The 21,892-nt window shown below is 38.8% G+C and overlaps 3 protein-coding genes across 3 annotated transcripts; 2 read left to right on the top strand and 1 right to left on the bottom strand.

The window, feature by feature from the left end:
* Window positions 1-7,163: 7,163 nt before the first annotated feature.
* Window positions 7,164-9,535, top strand: MELLADRAFT_86686 (major facilitator superfamily transporter; the record flags this gene model as incomplete). The annotated part of the gene is made up of 11 exons (XM_007404126.1): window positions 7,164-7,326; window positions 7,430-7,495; window positions 7,607-7,700; window positions 7,791-7,850; window positions 7,918-8,060; window positions 8,177-8,229; window positions 8,304-8,533; window positions 8,605-8,936; window positions 9,019-9,117; window positions 9,207-9,346; window positions 9,416-9,535. The coding sequence occupies 11 exons, from the start codon at window positions 7,164-7,166 to the stop codon at window positions 9,533-9,535; spliced, it is 1,500 nt and encodes a 499-aa protein (XP_007404188.1).
* Window positions 9,536-16,127: 6,592 nt separating this feature from the next.
* Window positions 16,128-18,798, bottom strand: MELLADRAFT_86685 (tetraspanin Tsp2; the record flags this gene model as incomplete). Its single annotated transcript, XM_007403425.1, has 7 exons — window positions 16,128-16,332; window positions 16,413-16,454; window positions 16,566-16,743; window positions 16,841-17,110; window positions 17,207-17,257; window positions 17,371-17,951; window positions 18,059-18,798. 7 exons carry the CDS (start codon window positions 18,796-18,798, stop codon window positions 16,128-16,130), a joined length of 2,067 nt encoding a protein of 688 aa, XP_007403487.1.
* Window positions 18,799-19,094: 296 nt separating this feature from the next.
* Window positions 19,095-20,725, top strand: MELLADRAFT_41373 (HPP family protein; the record flags this gene model as incomplete). The annotated part of the gene is made up of 3 exons (XM_007404127.1): window positions 19,095-19,640; window positions 19,759-19,831; window positions 19,929-20,725. The coding sequence occupies 3 exons, from the start codon at window positions 19,367-19,369 to the stop codon at window positions 20,578-20,580; spliced, it is 999 nt and encodes a 332-aa protein (XP_007404189.1).
* Window positions 20,726-21,892: the final 1,167 nt, after the last annotated feature.

Here is a 21,892-nt window from a genome sequence, read left to right as displayed (position 1 = left end):
GAAGGGCTCACCTCTTAGGATTGATTGAGTAGGTAAATAATGTTGTTTAGTTGTCTTAGCGGCGAATTGACATGCGCTACATAGTGAGATTGCTTCTTTAACAGTTGATGCAAGCTGTGGAAACCAATAGCGTTTCTTGACAGCTTCGATAACGTCCTTTTCATTCCTGTGACCTAGATCTTCATGTACGCTGAAGGCTAGAGCTAACGCGTCAGCTTTGTTAGTTGGCACGGTATAAGGTCCGGCATTCTCATCCGTTGCATCGTATTTGATTAATACGCCGTTGCCTAGATCAAAGGTTCCATCACCAATGAGAGTGCGGTCAACTCCTGCTTCGAGTTTGAGTTTGTATTGAATTAATTCGGTGTAAGCATCCTTTTCTTGATCAATATTAAATAAGGCGTTTGCTGTTTCAGGAGGGTCAGGATCAGATTCAGTGTTAGGTTTTCTAGACAAAGCATCCGCGGCGAGTTGTTCTTTACCTGGTCGATAGATGATGTATGCGTCGAAGAATTCGAGTTCATCTACGAAACGTGCAAGTCTTCTGTTAATATGCTTCTGTGTCTTGAAGTATTTCAAGGACTCATGGTCAGTCCTAACTAAAACTGGCGAACCTTCTACAAAACCTCTAAAGTGCTTGAGTCCGTGAATGATAGCCAACAACTCTCTCTCTTGCGCAGAATAGTTCTGTTCGGTCTTTGAGAGTTTCCGTGATTCAAAAGCAATAGGTCTGAGGTTACTATTTTTAAGCTTCTTCTGGTAGTCGATGTAATCAAAACTTACATCTCTTGGTACATCGACGGCGGTATCCTGTTGCAATACCGCTCCAATATTAGTTCCAGAGGCATCTGTGTCTAGAACAAAAGGTTTGAATGGGGTCGGGTGTTGTAGTGTGGCCGTTTCTGAGAGTGAGATCTTGAGTTTCTCGAATGATTCTTGTTCTTCCTTCCCCCACTTGATAGGCGAGCCGGGTTTAGGCGAGCCTTCAGTTAGCTTATAGAGGGGTGAAGCAATCATTGAGAACTTCAAGATAAAGCGTTTGTAGTAAGTACAGAGATTGAGAAATCCTCTGACATGCGAAATGTTTGAAGGAACGGGCCACTCAACAATTTTTTTAATTTTGTCAGGGTTGGTGCGGATTCCATTTCCGTCCACGATGTGGCCCAGGAAAAGAAGAGATGGTAAACCCCATTGGCATTTTTTACCTGACACCACCAAGTTGTGCTCATTCAGGATCTTGAATAACATCTTGATGTGTCCTTCATGCTCGGCTTCTGATTTTGAGTAGATTACGACGTCATCTAAATAAACAAGTGCAAATTTGTCAATAATATCCTTCAAGATATCATTCATCATTTCCTGAAAAGTGGCTGGAGCATTACATAAACCAAAGGGCATCACTTTCCATTGGAAGTGCCCTTGTCTGCAAGTGAAAGCGGTTTTGTCTTTGTCCTCGTCCGCCATTTGAACCTGCCAAAAACCAGATTTCAAATCGATAGTAGAGAATACTTTAGCGTCTTTGAGGAATAGATATGCATCGTCAATGCGTGGAAGGGGATATGCATTTTTCCTAGTCACCTTGTTTAAAGCGCGATAATCCACGCACACTCGAGTGCTACCGTCCTGCTTTTTAACCAACAACAGGGGAGAACTCCAGGGTGAATCCGTTTTTTCAATGATACCCTGTTTAAGACCTTCTTCAACAAATTGATTAATCAGTTCATGCTCAGGAGGAGTAAGTGGGCGGCCGTGCGATTTGATAGGCTTACCGTCACCTGTGTCAATGTAATGTTTATATTTCCTCTCGTGGATTTCAATTTCATCTTTGAAGCAGTAAGGTGCGATCTTCTTTGCCGATTCGAGGAGTTGGTTACCAAAAGATCCGTCTTCAATTCTGAATAACTTTGGTTCGTCAGATCGTGGACCAAAGGAGAAAGTCTTATTACCAACTTTGGCGTCCACCATGTATACTCCTGTCTTGAAGTCGATGCGAGGATTGTACTCCTTGAACCATGGGAGACCCAAGATTAAGGAAATGTTGGGCAAGGGCAATACAAAGGCTTCGACTTCGAAAAAGAAGGATCCATTCTTCTCGTGGTGGTCCATTTCGACCTGGAAGACTGCGACCTTATTAGCAATTTCTTGAGCGCCATTAGCTAATCTAACACCACGACCTTCCACAGTCTTGATTTTAATACGGTGTGGACTCATTTTTTTCATGGCGTTGAGTCTTGACTCCGAGATGTAATTCGCAGCGGCACCAGTATCCAGGATAGCATCCACTGGCATGTTCCTGAAATAACAAGGGTAAATGGGTAAGGAGGTGTACTTAGTTTCATGAGCTGCTAAGTCGACCATGTTGAGTTCAATGATCTCTTTTTCTTCAGGTTTAGTCAAGTCAATCATGTTGAGCTCAGGAACTTCTTGTTTTTCTTCATCAATATGGAACAGGTCCCATATCTTCCCTTCTTCGAATTCTTCTAGTTCTTCTTCACTATCTTCAAGATCGATAATGATTTTGTTGGTCTCAATTGAATCCACAGCCCAGATGATTGGGTCCTCTATGTCTTCGTTGAAGCCCGACATAGTTAAATCTTCGAATTTCTTTGCTTTGAATGTAGTTGCAAGGATCTTGTTCCAGGTTTCAACGTTCTCTAGTTCTTTTTCAGGTGAAATGAATTGTTCCTTTTCTTCGACTGGAGAGTTGAAAGGAGTGCTGGTGTACTTGTAACCATCGATTAAGCTGCGGTCGAGTTTAATCTTCTTGTCAAGGCGGCCATTGATGAACTTTTCTAGGTTCATGTAATATAATTCATTGACTCCATTTGGATCATGGGCTGGTAAGACTTCGACTTCTGGACTGGTTTCTTCTCGAGTACGTTTCGTGGGACTGTTAGGTAACTCGTGAGGTTCTAAGTCGAAGTACTCGATACCTTTGGAGACGGTGGGAGGACTGTCTTCGCAACCGTAAGCGTAACAAGTTTCACAGCATCTGACAGTGCCTCCAGAAACCTTTCTGAATAGTTCCCTGACAGCATCGCGTTCTTTCTGAAGGTCGAGGAAATCTTCTTGCTTCATGTCCTTCAACGCTTCAAGGTAATTGCGTTGGTACTCAGCCAGGGCTTCTCTTCCATCTTCACAAGGTCCGTCGAGGCTCTCAGTAGATTCGCGAGAGGCTTGAAAAACTTGACCGTTGGCATCTTGGAACGGGGTCGTGAAAGATGTGAACTCCTGTAATTCATGATCTTGAAAAGGTGCTACGAACTCGGGTTCGCGAATAGGTTGGACGAGTTCCATTAGAAGGAGGTTGGGTTTTCTTCGATCTCCTCGAGAGTTGTTGCTTCGAGAATCCTTGTGGTTCGGGGTTTTCTTTGTGCAGTTTCGAGACATGTGTCCAAACCCATGACACTTATAACATTCAACCTTGCTTAAGTCGGCCATGTCCAGTTCCATTGGTACGGCAGAACTAGTGCTTACAGGTGGTTTTCCAAAAGGAACAGACGAGCGGCGGTTTTGAAAGTTGATATAGGGCTTCTGAAAGTTAGACTTGCGATCTGAGATGAATTTTCGCTCATTGGGTTGAATCTTGCGTTGGTTGATCCGCATGTTTCTTTCGCTTTCGCGGGCGGCGGCGTATAAAACTTCCATGTCCTTGTCTTTCTTGTATTCAGTTTTATTGATATCTTGTCTATGAGAGGCTGGGAGTTTATCGAGGAACAAGTAGGATCTTTCGAAGAAAGGAAGGTCTTCTTCGGGGATTTGGCAGATGAGTTTTCGGAATCGAAGGATGTACTCGCTGACGTCGCCTTTGTAGAAGCAGAGTTTGAGTTTCTCTCTGACTTCTTCTTTGAGCATACCACAGCTATACTTGGCAAGGAACTGATGGCGGAAGTCTTGGTAGTCGGTACAGGTTCCGCCGTTGGCCGTGTCTCGTACTTGATGCCAGAACATCCGGCTTTCTTCGTCGAGATAGTTGCCAATCATCTCACCCCAATCAGACTCAGGGTAACGATGGGTTCTGAAGTTGGATTCCAATTCTGAAATCCATAAGTCGGCGTTATCGCCAAAACCGCCGAATTTGCGCGGTTCCGCGCGAAACGCGTCAGGCTTCAAGGGAGCAGGTTGAGTCGAGCGAGTGTGATGGTTCTGCTCGAGCTGGTGGATGTGGTTCTGAGCGTTGGCCAGATCTTGATGGTTTTGCTGGTTTTGGTTACGGAGCTCGGCGATGGCTTGAGCTTGGGCTTGAGCATCCGAGTTGTTTTGTTCAAGCTGGGCCTTGATGAGCCTAAGGTCCTCAGCAGAGATTTGAACATATCCATGTGGATCTTCCATCATTTTCTATACGTTGAAAAGGATAATGGAAAGGTTATTATGATAATAAACAAGACTTGATCAGAGTCTCAAAAATACGTACTGGTATTTTTATAATTTCTTCAACAAGAAATCGATAGAACTGGGTCTATAAGGGTTTTTTTAGAAAAACTGTTTGATAAAGGGGTGGTTCTGTGTGCAGTAGGATAGAGAACGTCTATCAGAGATTCTAACTAATCTAAAGAGGAATCGAGAAGGATTTGGATAACTAGCTAGGAAATCTAAAAACTTACGAAGGGATCTATTGGGGATTTTTGGGTACTTCTGTTGGATTTTAACTTTCCGATAGGGGATCTACGAAATAGAAAAGGTTTACAGAAGTAAGCAGAAAGGAATAGATCAATATCTCTTAGATATCAAGGTGCGTGTTGATAAGAAGTTAGAAAATAAAAATAACACACAAATAATTATTTGTGATTCCTATCACAATCTTGGTACGGTAAGAGTGTAGGAGAAGTAACTTGAGGATTCATTCCAAGGGGGAGAGAGGTGGGCTTTATATAGTCCACCATCTCTCTACAAAGTACGAATAAGGAAATAGTGGTACAACGAGAGTCGACAAGGATTTGTCGAGATACAAGTAGGTGTAAAAAGTGGAGGTGGCCGAATCCGGTACTGAAGGATTCGGTCTACAAGTAATGTCAAGCAAGTGATCGGGACGGATCTGGGTGAGATCCGTTTCGATAAGGAAAACATTGTGAAAACAATAGAAATGAAAAGTAGTTAAAAGCAGAGAAAAGCGCGTCGAGCGTATCGAAAGCGCGTACAATGAGAACAAAGGGAAATGACGAAATTAGGAATAACACTGATAGCAATTTCGTTTCATTGTCACCGGATGGCTTCAAATGACTCTAAGTTTTTCGTGCTCTGTAGGTCAACATCTCCCGATTACTAATACAACGACTTGAAGATTATCAGATGAACTGATCGTAAATGCTCAGATTGGAACTGGTCGCGTCATTTCTGATAACAAAATTGTTCAATCGTGAACAAATGGTCTGAGCTAATGACACATAAGTTTTTCGTCCTTTCTCTGTCGATATCTCTGAAGTCCAAAGAGTTGAACATCACCTGATGTACTCATAATGTACTAATCTTGCCGCAAAGCTTTTCTCATCCGTCACATGGACGGCCGTTGGCGTGAGTCGTCCTTCATTATACGTTGATCATGACTATCTTCCACGATGATCACTGGCTTGAAAAGTTCGATTAAGACAAGACGCCAGTCATTGCAGTATCTGTTGCAGAGCATATGGGGCGCTATGTAAATGATCTGATAGCCAATCGTCTTACTCACAGGCACTCCAGTATCTTTGAGGCTGAAACGTGATCATGGTCGGTTCCCCTTCATTCCTTTTTTACGTTTGAATGTTCTAAAATGCGTGCTCTCATAGGACACTTTATATCGCATGGCCGTCATGTGTTGGAGGCTTAGTACTGCTTGGGGGCGGCTTTTCAAGAAAACCCAGCATGTTAGGCTTTCAAACCTTCTTTCACCGAAGTATCGAAATCCCGCGAAAAACGTGATTGATGTACAGATTTTTGATTTGTATAATATCGCAGCGCTCATGTGTGGATGGGACTAGCATACGTGGTGACCCCAGTAGCGTACTGAAAGCAATCTCTTTGGAGCGTTTCCATACAAATTTTGATTGGAATCGGCTTCTGCCCATATTTCACTATAGTAAGCAGGCCGATACATATTTGCTGCCACGATCTCGTCTCAGGGTGCTTAGTTGATACCTCCTCCAGGAGAGCTTCAGCTAGAACGATCCAACACATAGCCACACGTTTCCTGAAAAGCGTTTGCCAGTACATACAACGGAATTGTAAAATATCGAGCGCGAATGCGTCGATGCATGCGACTCGAATTCCTGACGGTGACTATGAACGAGCCGCCATAAGAGGTGAAGGCCGATTGATAATATTTGGCCCCTTGGAGGCTCTTCTTATCTTTCTTCACCAAGTCATCTCTACTTTGAGCGGTTGAGAGGTATGTATGATGTAATAGGAAGTGATACTGAAAGGGTGGTGGTATGTATGTACAGGTGATGATGGTGAAAATTCTCCGCTCTCGGGCGAGTAGCGGACATCAGCAAGTTCTTGAGTTCAACCGTCGTAAATTGTTTTATGGTTAGATTCGCTTGAAGTTCGCCTCAGCTGAAGACGAAGAGCTGCATGTTCACCCATGTTGTATGTACACTTTCAATCTGTTTGGGTTTTGGATTTACCAACTTTCCTTTTCCTTTGAGCAGTTAGCCAGTAAATTAGAAATAATAATGATGTGATGGCCCCCGTTGTAAGCAGTTTACACGATTTGGACGATCCTATCTTCATCACCACTCAAACTCCTTGATGTTTAGCCTTCAACTTAACACAACAGGGGCATCTGCTGATATCCCCACTTATCCCTTGACCTGTACGTCTACCAGCTGGATTATTTTTTTCAGATCCATTGTGGCTATCAAAATTGACCTATTTTCGTTTCGGAACCTAAGTCTTCGTTTGTGCCCTCCCAGCTCAGTTTGGTAGCTCGTTTCCTGTGGCGGCTTTGCGCGATTAAGCTTCACTATATCCAAGTATTTTAATCTGTAGTTATTTTTTGAATCTTGTGCTTTTTCATCTTGATCATTTTCAAGGACTCTTGGACCAAATCGATTTGTCACTTGGAAGTTATTCAGACAACTGTTGTATACTCCGTCGATCACGCTCGATCATCAATTTTGATCAACTATACAAATATCTGATCGAACTCAGAATTGCTCGACCGATACTTCGTTACTTTCAACATCATGACCGACTCGCAAGATAAAGCACGCAGCCAATCGGTTCGCGAGCCTTCCAATGAATTCCGTCGTGTTTCAATGCTACTCGAAGCGTCGCCGCCCGACATGGGATATCGACACCCTTTGATCCAGATCGTTATTGTATCCATGGTCTGTTTTTGTTGCCCAGGTGAGGTAGTTTGAGATTATGATGCTCAATATGACATGACGTATTCTGACTTCTTTTCCCCGATTTGCTTGCTCATGTTGGTCTATCTAATTATACCTTACAGGTATGTTCAATGCATTGAGCGGCCTCGGAGGTGGAGGTCAGATCGACGCGACCACGGCCGATAACGGTACGTAAACGTTTCTAGGCCACTCCTAAATGCAAAAGCCTTGATTTTGAATTGTGTTAAACTATTGCTGATGTACGAAATCCGACATTTTCAACTCGCGCGTCTCAATAGCCAATGTAGCCCTATATTCTACCTTTGCCACTACTGCCTTTTTGTCAGGTACGATCGTTAATAAACTTGGCCCCAGGTTATCCTTATCGATTGGGTGAATTTTCGACTCTTTTCGTCATAACTTTTAAAGAATTATTACGCCACTTCAATTTCCGGCTGAAATGATTGAATTTGTGTATTGCAGGTCATTGGGTTATACATTATTTATAGGCTCGTACCTATCTTACAACATAAATCAAAATAGGTGAGCTCTTCTCAATATTTGAACTTGAGTGCAAACACTGATGAGGGAAATGTTCAAAAACAACTAGCGGTTTCGTTATTGCAGCAGGCGCTATTCTGGGAGTGTGCGCGGGCTTGCTATGGACAGCGCAGGGTTCATTGATGCTAGCTTATTCGACCGAAGCTACCAAAGGTCGATACATTGCGATGTTTTGGATCATCTTCAGTCTCGGTTTGTGCTTCCCCGCTCTGAAATTTGATCATTGTCTTTTATATGCGAAAAATCACTGCATAAATTTGATAAGGATATCTATTCTATCTGCTGTTTTGAAAATATACGTACTCCAGGGGCTGTACTAGGCGAAGCCGTTGCACTTGGTCGATTTCACGACAGCCAAACTGTGAAAATATCTTTTCATCAAAAAATCTTTGAACTACCGAACCTGATGCGCATGTGGTATTTTTACTTAATTAGGATAGTCCCGTGTCAAATTCAGTTTACATTGCTTTCCTCGCCATCACATTATTTGGTTCGGCACTTACTATGACGCTCGCTTTGCCTTCAACGGTCCAGCGAGCTGATGGGAGTTGGGTAACATTAGACCAAAATCCAGGATGGAAAGACGAAATTCGAGCAATGATCAAGACGTTGACTAAGGATCCTACAGTGTTGCTTCTTTTCCCATTCTTTTGGGCAAGTAATTGGTGAATGAAGATTCGATTCACGTTTTATTATTCTATCTTCCCCCATACATAGCTGACGGTGTGAATTTCAGGTTTTACACTTATCAATTCAACGATTACAATCTTGCCCTCTTCAATCTTCGCACTCGATCACTCAATGCGCTGCTTTATTGGCTTTCACAGCTATTTGGATCAGGATTGTTCGGACTTTTACTGGATTATTCATCTTCATCGGCAAGAAATCCAATCTCTTCACGTCGGAGTCGCGCATTCTTAGGTTGGGGCATCTTGACGGCGATCATATTTGGGACTTGGGGCGGTGGATGGGTAGTCCAAAGGACTTATGAGCGTGGAACTGTATCAGTCAAGATGGATTGGTCAGATCCAGATTATGTGGGGAGAGCTTGGCTTTATATCTCCTATGGTCAGTTCTTTTTATCTGAGATTCAAAACTTTTCTTTTTCAGTTTGAGTATATCTTGTCTCTGAATCTTTCTTGATACTTAGGGATCAGCGATGCTGTTTGGCAAACTTTCGCCTATTGGTTGATAGGAGCCTTGAGCAATGATCCTAGAGATTTATCTTCATTTGTGGGATTCTACAAAGGTTATTATCTGCTTATTTTGTTTACCTTTTACCATTTCTCCGAAGACTGGCTGACGGGAGTTTCTTTGGGTCCATTTTCGTGTGACTAGGAATTCAATCCGCTGGAGCAGCAGTTGTGTTTCGCATTGATGCAAATAAAGCTTCCTATCATGCGATCTTCATTTCTTCTTGGGCAGTATTGGCCCTTGGTTTACTAGGAGTACTACCTATCTTAATAATGAGAATCCAGGTGAGTGTATGTGATCTAAAATAACGAAAAACCAAAGTTTTTGACTTGATCGTACTTTTTCACTCTTAGAATCGCTCACGTAGAAACCCACATTTCGAGTTTGATCCAAAAATTCCAACCAATCGTAAATCAGGAGAAATTTCACAAATCAATCCAAGAATACCCATAATACCTAATGCTGAAGGTTAAAAGTTGCATAAAACTTCAAAATTAAATTTAGAGATTGGAAGAAAATTCACTTCTTGTTTGTTTAGGAGACTCAACTTGTCACTGGTGAACAAGTTTGACTCAATTGTTGTTATATTAATGTTTTACACCCATGTGAAAACAGTTTATGAGAAAGAAGAAATGTTTGGTTTAGTTTGATTAAAATATATAATTTCAATTTAATAAGATTTATGCACAATCGTCATGAATGTTAACCAGATTTTTGGGGCAAAAGCGACCCGCGGCCACCAGAACTTGGATTTCTCCGGAAATCAGTATTGGTTGCCTATCTTTGTCGTGAGACCATTTTTAAAAGACTAAGATAATCATCACTATTTCAACAGCGAAGTTGTTATAAACTTTCATTGGATTGTATCTTAGGGTGGCGTCAAGCTCATCTCGTTGTTCTTTATCTTTCAACTCAAAATTGAAAAGTCCTTTCGGCTTCTCTCTCAGCTTCAGGGCAAATTATCACTCTGCCTTTTCGATCAGACCAATTAATCTTCAAGCGATTTTTGCTCGCTCTCGGTGGTATCATATATCTGATTAGCTTAACTTCATCACAAAAGTTAGCATCGACATAACATTGTTCAAATAATACTTGAAGGATCGTTTTGATATCATCCAGATCATGATCAAGCGGGTCTAACCACACTTGTTTTGTCTAACTGAATCATAATTTTGATGTCGTGAAATGTTTGATCCTCTATGGTTTCTAGTGCTGAGAAGCGTAAGATGTTGCACCGGGTATTTCGCAGGAATCTCACTTCAAGAGATGAATTTCTTGTGCTGTGGAAACCAAGTAAAAAAGTTGAAATATTTGGTTTTTGACAAGATATCTGGATTACCACCAATGCCAAGATTCCAATAGTACCCTCAAATCCCAGATTGGGTGAGTTTTGTGGCTTGGCATCAATTTTCTAGAGAAAAATTTGCTGGTCCAAAAGTTTACGCTTCTTGACACCAGCGAGAATAGTCATATATGATTTCCAAAGAAGTTAGGGTGATCTGGTTAGCCAGTGAATGTAGGATGGCAGAATGGGCATATATTCTTTGCTGCCCTGGACCGCTTTTGCCTAGGAGAACTCTCCCGGTCTGTGCTGGCAAGATATAAATACTAAAGTTGCTATTCCCAACTTTCTTTGCTTCAACAGCTACAAGCAAGACATGTATGCAATAAAAAGGTTGCCAAAAAGTTTGTGGTGCTGAAGCAATAGAGGAAAAAGAAACAAGTGATAATCAATCATATATTGACCAATAATTTTTGTGACTCTATATAACCCTTGGATCAGCAACAGGCAGATTAAGGTCTTCAAAGACCAATCACATTTCCAAATTGGGTAAGAAGGCTCGACAAATGAAGAGACTGGCAGACAAAGGGGAATTTCTAGCCTCATCAAGTTTTAATCTAGCCAAGTAAAAGCCTTTTTTGTACTTGTGTACTCAAGATTACTTATCTTAACACCAGCCCTACCCACCAGAGCTTTATAATTATGGTATAGAACTTGGTTAGAAAACAAGAAGAAAGACAACAAATTGCTATCCTAGTTGTGAGATGTGGGTAGCGGGAGCCAGAGCTGGAGGTCTTGAAGGGTTCTTGATAATTTTCAAGATCACCCGGTGTCCGTTTGATTTCTTTCAATCACCTTCTAGACACTCAAAACTTGTACAAATTATCACTTCTGAACCCCAGTTCAGTCAAACATTTTTGGTAACCACCGGATTCTAAAAGCAGGTGGTCTCAGGTTTTATATGCGGGCACTTTTTAGCAATCAAAGCTCTTGAACTGGTTCCACATGCTGCAGGTGTGGAAAGTGTGTTCACCAAGATGGGATCCACAAAAAGAATGTCTCAAAAAAATGTTGATGACAAACCTGAAGATGGTCACACAGATTGAAATACAAGTTCAAGCCAAGGACTCTGCGCAAAAGGTGGACAATGAAGATGTGGCCAAAATCACCTATGACAACAAGTTGAACTCTGGACTCTTTTCAATTTTGATAATTTCACTATGTACCCAGACAGCTGCTGGTATTGTTCAGTTACATACAGAAGACACAGATCAAGAAAGCAATGGTGATTAATGGAGTGCAGAAGACCCGTGTAAAATTGTTTTTATTTTTGCTGCTTCTTTTTTACAAAAAAAGTGCGCCTCTTTTGCCCTTAATCCGTGTACTCAGCCAAAAAGTGAGCGCGCCCAGTGTAGAAGTTAAGGCCCCGTTTGGCTGCCTTTGACCTTGCTGGCGTAGACTTGCGAGGTGTCTGCCTGCGGATCCGCAGGTAGACCATGTCTGCCACAAGGCGTGTACCAGGGTTTGGTGCATTTGGCAAACTCGACTTGAAGTGTACTTGACCTTGAAACTTATGGGTTTTCTCCCTTTGCAAGATCCGATGTCGCGCTCCTGGTTTCAGGTCTATGGGACTAGCCAGGTCAACCTGCAAGATTTGACCAAAACGTCAAACCTGGCAGGTCAACAAATTTGGCTGGCTGACCTCGAGGTAGACGCCTCAAAGGTTGACTGCGGCTTCTGTACCAAACAGCAGAACTTCAAGTGTACACTTCAAACTGCCTCAAAGCATACACCTGAGATTTTGGCTGGGTCAACCTGCAAGGTCGGAGGCAACCAAACGGACTCTAAAGCTTAACAAGAGCTTTACAGAGCTTAAAGAGGGACAATCTACTAGTATAGCTAACTAATAGAAGTTGAATGAAGACTGCCTCTTTGGAAGAATCAACTTGAGAATTTGCCGACTTCTTTAGGATAAGGCACCAGAGGAATATTTAGCAATACTTAGTTCAAGTATCATTCCCGTGATTTTGATACAAGAGAAGAACTCAACACTGCTATACTATAGTGTTATTCCAATTGATCATGGCAAAACCACAATTTTATTAACCAAAGACAAGCAACAATTGATTGGATTGTTATTTCAATGAAGACTATATAGTCTTATCACACATAACAACATTTCTCCTTTGATACAAAGGCGCTATTTAGTGAGCTTAGTACTGATAAACTAATTTGATCATGATTAAAAACATTCTAACATAATTATAAGATGTAAAAAAGGGGGAAAAAGCCTGCAAACCAACCATCCATAGTATATATCATCCTTTCAAACTTTCAACAATGGTAAACAACCTTCAAAAACCAACAAAAACTTGACAAAATCCCTCAAAAACCTCAAAAACCCCTCTGATGTAATCATATGATGTAGTTATTACTAATGAATGACATGGTTTAAGCTGTGGAATTGATCAATTGGATTTTATAGAGGATGGAAAAATCTTCTCATGAAGAATAATGGTGATTTTTCCCTAATACTCATAGCTGAAAACCATTTTTAGAAGTACAAATTTTCTGTAAATTTGTCCAATTTTGGATTACTGTAGCTCATTGTATAGCTCACTTGATGCTGATCAATATTCACCCCAATATGACCTACTTCTGATGTGTAATGATTATTTTATTGAGCTGTAGAGATTGATAAAATAAGCTTTTTGTCATGTAAATGTTGCTACATGTGTGTATGTAAGCACATAAGTCAAAATTCACACCATTTCCTTTGTTTCCTTATAGCTTTTTCTCAAAACCTCTGATGATATACTTTTTCAGGTTGTATATTATGAAATAACACATATCACGTTGATTGGGCTATTCCCCATTATGATCTGACAAGTTTTGACATATGAAATTATCTGAAAACCGTTTTTGACCATTTTACCCATCATCACCTCTTTTCACTTCTGATATCGATTTCCGCTTCATCATAAGATCATTGTAGATCAATCCATTCATAAGAATAACTCAAAAACCATTATAAAAGTATTGGCAACCAATAAATCCCTCAATGACATCATTAAACATGAATAAAGCCTGCAGTACCCTTGTTTACCATCCTCAATTTTCCCTCTTTCTTGGATAATTTCACTTCTCTCTTATCAACCCTCATCATTAAAGTGCTTGCTGACTAATATTATCATTCAATTTTACATCATAACCTTCTTGAACCCTCAAATCAATTATCAACACCCTACAAACCATTTTCCAACACTTTATACCTATAGTTTTGACTTTTTCTTCTTTCATTCCTCTCATAACAGATTTGATTCTTTTGAATATGAGCTAATTAATATCCTTGCTCATCAATTCCATTCTTAATAATAACTCTTTGATCAATTCTTACTAATGTACTATTTTTATGATTTTTCAATGTTATCTTATCTGCTAAATGCTCTTATCAAACCATGTAATTCATATATGAATGGAATGATAATGATAAAATGATTTAAAACAACCTTCTGACCCCTGCTGACCATCTACATCATTAAAAAAATTGTCTTTGACTAAAAACACAATTTTACCACATAATTTTCAATTTTTTGCTTATATAATAGCGGGGTTCAAGTCAAAATAATTTGGACCTAAAATGACTTTTAGACATTGCTCAAAGGTTGTAAATTATAACTCATGTTTTATGACTTGCAAGTAGCTTTATAGCTACTTGCAATGTCTAAAATTATATGACAATAGGGAGGCTCAAGTCAAAATATTTTACTACTTTTATTGTAAAAAACTTTTCCCAATTGCATAAAATTTACGCAAAAGTTTATGAAATTGGGAAAAGTTTTACAACATCCCAAATTTTTTTGAGCAGCAAATTTACGCAAATTTGCGTAAATTGACTGCTCAGAAGGAGATCCAAAAGAAATTTTTACAGTCCTTTTTTACAAGTTGGGAAAAGTTTTTACAGCAAGGTACTGTAAAAAACTTTCCCCAATTTTTTAAGAAAAGGGCGCAAATATTTTGACTTGAGCCCCCTTAATGCCTATAATTTTAAGACGAGTGGTTTGTTTTTAGGATTGAGAAAAAAATACCGTCTTTTTTTGTTTCAAGAAAAGGCGTACGAGTAGTTTTTTTCTTCCCTAATGGTTGTTTTTTTTGTCCTTCTCTCTTGTTGAGTCCATAAAAACAGATAAAATGCACTTTTTTCCAGCACTTGTACCTTTGTCTCAAAGCTTTTCTTCTTCTTGTTATAAGATGTGGTGACCTATTTTTAAACCATTCTTACGACGCCCAAGTCGGTTTTAGGTAAAATTTTTCCTAAAAAACTCTCTCGGATGCTGTAAAATTCCTACTTGGAATTTTTGACTTGAACCCCGCTATTGGATGTGTCTTTTTAAAAAGAACATGCCTGCCACATGAGTCACAGCCTTAGGTGTAACATGACATATGACAAACAGAAGACGGTTGATTTTATGCAATTATTATGGTACAATAACTCAATTCCGTCAAATTCACATCAACTTCTACTTTCTTAATCACCACCCACATGCAGTTGATTATTCATAGATGAATGTGATTAATCAATACCAAGCTTGATATTTATGGTCATATCCTCAGCTTCATGAAGCTGAGGATATGGGGTTTGTGATCACAAACCCCTCTCTGCACAGCAGCGGCCACACCCTCACAGAGGGGCTTATGACTAATTGTTGATTTCTGGTGTGACACTCCAGAGATTAAGTCTCCTTATGTAGTTTTTTGATATTTCTTGCTCCCCTCACTGATGAAATCCTCCCTACCCTGTAGACAGACTGACTTATTCAGAAACATTTTCTACATGTGTTTTGACCTTTTTTAGTCAAGAAATCCTGATCTATCATGCACTTCTTGAAGTAAATGTTCACACCTTATAATGACCCACCTGTAAAGGGGTGTACAGGTGTATTCTTATTGTACAAGTGCTTCCGGAAAAGATACAACACATTTGTTGGGGCTGGTGGAGTAAATGCGTTGTATCCTTTCCCAAAGCACTTGTACATGAATTTAGGATCTCAAAAGGCCAAATTGCAAGTGGGCTTGTAATCATCTTCAGACCAATTGCTTGTCTTTGCTACTTGGAGTGTCTATAATATGAGGCTTCAAGGATGTGTAGAAGATCATTCTGAACATTGTCCCTGTGGTATCAAGTGAGGTTTGTTTGTGAGGGAAGTGCCAAAATGCAAAGAACTACATAGCAACACTTAAATCTTGGAGTGTTCACGCCAGAAGTTCACAAGTATATAGTCTATGCCCCTCTGCAAGGGAGCAGAGTCCAGACACAGCCATGCAGAGAGGGCTTTGTCAAGCAAAGTTCCTTGTTCATTCAAAAACCATTCATCATCCATCCATGCATCCAATTTATTTAAAACTGCTTTGTTTTTTTTCAAACAGCACACTCATTATACTTTATGTAAATGAATTCCAATTCCAATCCAATCATTTCCTTTTTCTTACAAAATACTACAAAAACAAAACCTATTACATGATTCCCATTGATTATTATCATTATTACTATTTTTGAAAACAAAACTCATTACTTTATAAATTCCAGAAATGAAAACCAAACTAAAAAGAAAGACTTTTCCAGATTTTTCAAAGCACCCCATTCAAAAAAAAAACAAATTCCAAAAACAAGAACCCTACCCCCCAAAAAACACCAAAACCAAATCCATAAGCCTTTTTTGCGTGAACAACCAAGAAACCACCAAACACTAAGATTTTTTTATTGTTTTTTTCAAGTTTAATGATCATTTTAAAGACTGTTCTAAACCTAATCCATCCATAGAATTTCTCATCAACAGTTTTGAATTTCTAAAATTCCTTTGATGGAGTAAACCAAATTTGATGGTTAAATCTTCTTCTTTCTTTACATTCAATTTTGGATTTGTTTCTTGATTTTTAATTGGAAATTGGTTTAAGAATTGAATTGAATGACTATTGACATCCAATAATCTAAAAAAAACCAAAAAAAATGTAAGAGAATCCGTTAAGAAACAAAATAATTCAAAACATATGAGGGAAAAAAGGCTTACTTCAATCTGTACTGAGGAGGTATAAGATTTTTACCAAACTGACTATAAACCCACCAAAAAAAACCCATCCCAATTTCAAAAAAACAAATTTATTTCCACTTCTCTGGCTTCAACCCTCTCAAAAAGAAAAAAGGAAAAAAGACAAAAACGTACCGATCCACATGATTCGAACACAACAATCCAATCACAATATTCAACATATGTAAACTTGCAATCCAAAAAGCCACTCGAGTAAACGAATCTAAACTATTAGTTTCATACTTAAATAATTTTCCTTTGCAACCTACTAATCTAACTCTAGGATAACATTGAGAAGAAAAAGTAGCTTCATCTAAAACGAAAAACGCCCAAAGTTAACACCAAGCATAATGCTTTTCGAAACCCACAAAAAAGAGTGATGTTTTTCTAAGTACAAGAAGTTCACTTACGTAACGGATTATAATACCCACAACACTTCAAGGCATTCTGGATCCTCAACCTATCTAACGGATCATAAATCTCACTCCAAGCTTGATTCAATTTCAAATCTAAATTCAATGAAACCCGTTTGTACGCCAGATAACCAATCACCAACACACAAGCTAAACTTGGCCAAAGCATTAAATTATAAATCGTTAAGATCTTGCGAGAGTGTAGGATCGTTCCGGTTAGACCGGTTAGACCGGTTAGAAGACATACTGAACTGGCTGCTGTGAGCCCTTTTTTGGGGGAGAAGATGATCAATTTATGAAGGGGTTTTTGATTGTAAGATTTCAACGTGTTTTTTTTGTAAAGAGAGTGGAAAGTTGACTTACATCTTAATACATCTGGATCAGCTACTTGTACCACATCTGAATTTTCCAAAGCTATACAAAAAAACAAAAAAAAATGCACGTCAGAAATCACCAAAATCTAACAAAAAATCTAAGTTAAGATCTGATTGTATATAAATAGACAAATTAAAAACCAATTCTCATACCTCTAAACCAAAACAAAAGTGAATAAATCAATCCAATCAAAGCATAAACCATGACCGAACTGACACTCAAAACCAAAGCGATCTTAAACTTTGTAATTTTTTCATGGTCTTGGCTTTGGATCATCTCATCAGTCTGACCTTTTTCGGTTAAATTCAAAACCGGTGTATTAATCACCCCTTTACTATTATTAAGATGATGATCATAAGAAGGTAAACTAGTTGAATTACTTTTGATAGATTTAGATCTAAAGTCTGGAAACTTATTCGCATATCTTAAAGAAGTAAACAAAGATAAAGAAACTTGATGATGATCGATAGATGATGAAGTTTCTTTCGTATTGTTTAGATCAGTTGTTGATGATGATTTGGATTGAGTTGATAAAGCTTGAGTGTAAATCGAATTATGTCTTGAATCGAATTGAACATTTGTAGAAGAATTTAAACTGATTCTAGATTTCGAATTTCGGTTTCGATTGGAATGATTAGGTGTAGGATAATTCGTGAGATTGGGATCATTAGATTCATGATGACTTTGAGTTGAATTAAAAGTAGTTTCACGAAATTGTCGAATTCTTGAAAACCTGGTACATGTATCCAAAAAAACCAAAATCAAAATCAAAATCAAAATCTGATCCGTAACAACTGAGCCTTCAAAACAAGAGAATGATAAAAGAGGATATCAACTTACAAACTTTCTTTACCTAAACTATGATCATTTGACATCAAAGGAGGTGAGATCAATTGTGAAGGAAACTGATGATGAGCATGATTACTAGGATCATGAACAATCATAATAGTAGAAGGATGATTTGAAGCAAGAGTAGCAGTAGGAGGTTTGAGTAAACCCAGTCCTTGATTCACATTCTGATGATTACCATTAGGATTAGGAGTCGTAGGATTAGGATTATAAGTAATACTAGATAAGACACTATCAATCGAACCTAGATTTTCAAGAGATGGTGCAATAGTCTTGGGAGGTAATGAACCAGGTAAAGGTAATGGTAAAGGTAAAGAAGATTGATTTGATTCTGATTTCTGAGTATTACTTGTTGATGATGATGATTTGTTTAAATTTCGTTTTAAAAGGAATTGAATAGATTCCAATGCTTTTCTTAAATATCCATTCTCATCATTTGATTGAATAGAATCAGTTCTATTAAATTCTTTTAAATTCTCATTGGCTTCTTGTGCATGATTGATAGTTGGGATTGAAGCTTTTGTTGATGATAATGAATGGTTTTGAAAAGTAGGTGTGATATCAAATAATGATGGACTCAATGCTCCAATTCCCATTCCATTATTTTGAGATTGATTCGAATTTAAATTAGGAGTGTTTTGATTGCTTCTATATCTTAAAGATGGTGATTGAGAATGAAATGTATTGGAAGTTGAACTTGCGCTTGAAGAGTTGGGTATTCTTGATCCCATTTTGACTGATTTCTCACAGATGATTGAGGTCTTGGTGTTTGTATTGTTTGACTTTATATATTCCAAGCCAAGAAGAGTTAGAGTAACTCAGCTCAATCCGTATTTTGTACCTTTTCATCTGAATACTTTTTTTTGATGATTGATGATGGTTTGCTTAATGAAAATAGTTCCTGATCCTCTTTTTGATCTTCACGACGCGAGTCCTCAATCGAGCTGCTACTCCAGTGTAGGGGATGTTTGAATCGAGTTGGACCCATTCGATGGATCTCTGAACTGAATTCTCCTCGGGAATCCACATCCAATCTGATTCTATCCTAACTTTTGACTGTCCATCAAACTATAACTTCGTTCTAGATAAACAGCCCTTTCGCCTTGATTTCCATTTCGATTTCGATATCTTTCTCCAATATCAGAGCTCCATTCAAAGACACGATCGCGAAAAGTGTGAGACTCTTGTTCGCTCGATTTCGCTCATTCGCTCACCTTGCAAACCGATCATCAACGCGTTTTTCGATTTCCATAGCTGATTTAACGAGTTTGAGCATCAAATCATTCAACATACAATCCCATGCACGAAAAAATGCAATCAAACCCACCTCAACCTTCACATCCAAACCAAGGACCATTAATCTTAGAAGACCAATCAAGACCATCGAAACCCACCCTGAAATCAAACTTCAGCAGATATTATAATCAAATCAGTTCGATAGATATCAGACCTAATTTACCATTTCACATTTCTAGATTTATGGGATATCGTGAATCGAATTCGAATTTAAAACCGATTTGGTTATTCACTTGGTTAAGGTTCTTACCGATTTATTTTGAAAACCTTTTATCTGGTAAATATCTACACACTTTAAACCTACAGTTTTGCATTTCCATCATCATTTGATGGGTTCTGACTTTTTGGACTTTCTTGGGGTTCTCGATTTCATCGATTTTGGTTTTTGGGTTTAGTTTTCTTTTGTTCATTTCTTTCGATCCTTTTGATTTGTTTAACATATTCTTATTCAGATCTATCACACCTAAAGTAAATCAATTTCAATCTTTCTCAAAACCACCCATTCACAAAGCCCAAAACCTTTCCAACCGAATTAATCAAACCAACTTGATTTTTTTCCAAAAAGTATTCCATTAAGCTTAGGATCAGCCGGAGCCACCGCTATAATCTTATTCGTCACACCTTTAACCCCAACTGCAACACCTCGAAACGTAATCTTTGGCCATCTAATCGCAAGTCTAACGTCTACCATCATCACTCGAATCTTCAAGTTTAATTTACAAACCACACCTAATCTGATTCAAGGAGAGATGTCCCGAGACTTAAGTTGGTTAACCGGTTGTCTATCGATGTCACTCACCGCCGTCTTTCAAGTCATGACAGGTACAGTCCATCCACCCGGTGGTGCTACGGCTCTCTTAGGTGCCATTTCACCTAACTTTGTGAAAATCGGTTGGGAGTTTATTTCGATCACCTTGGTGATGGTTGCATTACAATTAGCTGTGGCTTTAGTCTTTGGAAACTTGGGTAGGAAAAGGTATCCACTTTATTGGTTCTTTCCTCCTAAACCTGAACATCATGATCATGATGAAGCACCTTCGGTTCGGATTAGGAATCCAGTGATGGAAAAAGATAGGTTGAAGTTGATTGGGTCTTGGATTCATGATTCGGTCATTGAACTTGAAACATTGGATTTGAATGATCATAGAAGAAGATCTGATCTGATTAAGAATCTAAATCATGCTTTGGGTTTGATTAATGAACTCGACTTGAATTAATAAAAGATCTATTTAACTTTAGACAATTTGTTTTCTGTTTTCTGTTTTGATTTGTCTTTTTTGGTTTCTTGTTGAATCTGATCATCTAAAGTACTTTTGTCTTAAAATCTTAATAATTTCAATCATAAACTTTCATATATATAATATATAATTACAGAATCCCCCCAAAAAATGTTTCACAAAACAGAGGTATACAATTAAAGAAAGCTGCTTGATTGGAATCTTGAGTTTTTTTCACATTTAATAAAAAGAAATCATTTGACAAGGAAAGGTCAGCACCCCGGTATAGCTCTATAAGGGGTAGTGATATGAAAATGTGACTTTTGAGCTTGTCTAAGCCAAGTTTAATCCTTCCAATCAGCTGTATCAAACCTTTGTCAACTCTGAAATGGGCAGAAACCAGCAGAAATCATGTGAGCAATGACATAATCCCATGTGTTGTATCTCTGCAGGAGCTCAAAAGTCGCATTTCTAGATCACTATATACCCCTTATAGGAGAACTAGGGACTGGGCGCCCAGCCGCCGCAATACTCTTATCTTTGAGTAGAATTGTACTAAGAGCACCCACTATGGTGAGCGTGTTTTATCGTAAATTTTGCGGTCCCGACCGCGAAATTTAATCATGCGTGTAACAACTAAATCAGTTACCGCATGAAATTCACTATGGAGTGATTTACTGTGTGAGTTACCAACAATAAATCACCTTGAATCAAGTGATCCCACAGTGGCAAAATCACAACTTGAAAGATTGTATCTATTTCAAATAATACATCCAAAAAAACATCTCAATGTCTACTTCAATGAAACAAGCAATCAATGCTCTTTTGAAGTCTTCAAATGACGATGAAGAGCAACAAGAATATGAGCAAATAGCCTTTGACTTCCTCTTCGACAAGTCTCCTTCAACCTCCCCAGACTCGTATCAAGACCGTGTCCAACACGGTGAACAACTGTACAACAATACTTTGCACCTAATGCCACATAAGAATCAAAGTCTGTTTGTCGATTTTGAATGAGCAAATCAAGTGTGAGATGTCAAAGTGGTGATGAATCGATGAAGTGTGGGATTTGCAGAGTCACAAAAAAAAGCAACGGTTGAGATTTGAAGCGTCAAATCTTAAGATAAATCATGAATCAAGCTTGTGTAAATTTAGACAAGCTTGATTCATGATTTGATGCAGTCGTAGGGACCGCATGTCTAAGACAGGTCCATAGTGGACCTGTATAAGTTTTAGCGGTAAACTTACGATAAAACCGCTGTTTACCGCACCCATAGTGGGTGCTCTAACAATGCCATAATTTAACACAAAT

The sequence above is a fragment of the Melampsora larici-populina genome, assembly GCF_000204055.1.
Source record: "Melampsora larici-populina 98AG31 unplaced genomic scaffold MELLAscaffold_1, whole genome shotgun sequence".
Classification (NCBI taxonomy): domain Eukaryota; kingdom Fungi; phylum Basidiomycota; class Pucciniomycetes; order Pucciniales; family Melampsoraceae; genus Melampsora; species Melampsora laricis-populina.
This window is presented reverse-complemented; position numbering and strand designations above follow the sequence as displayed.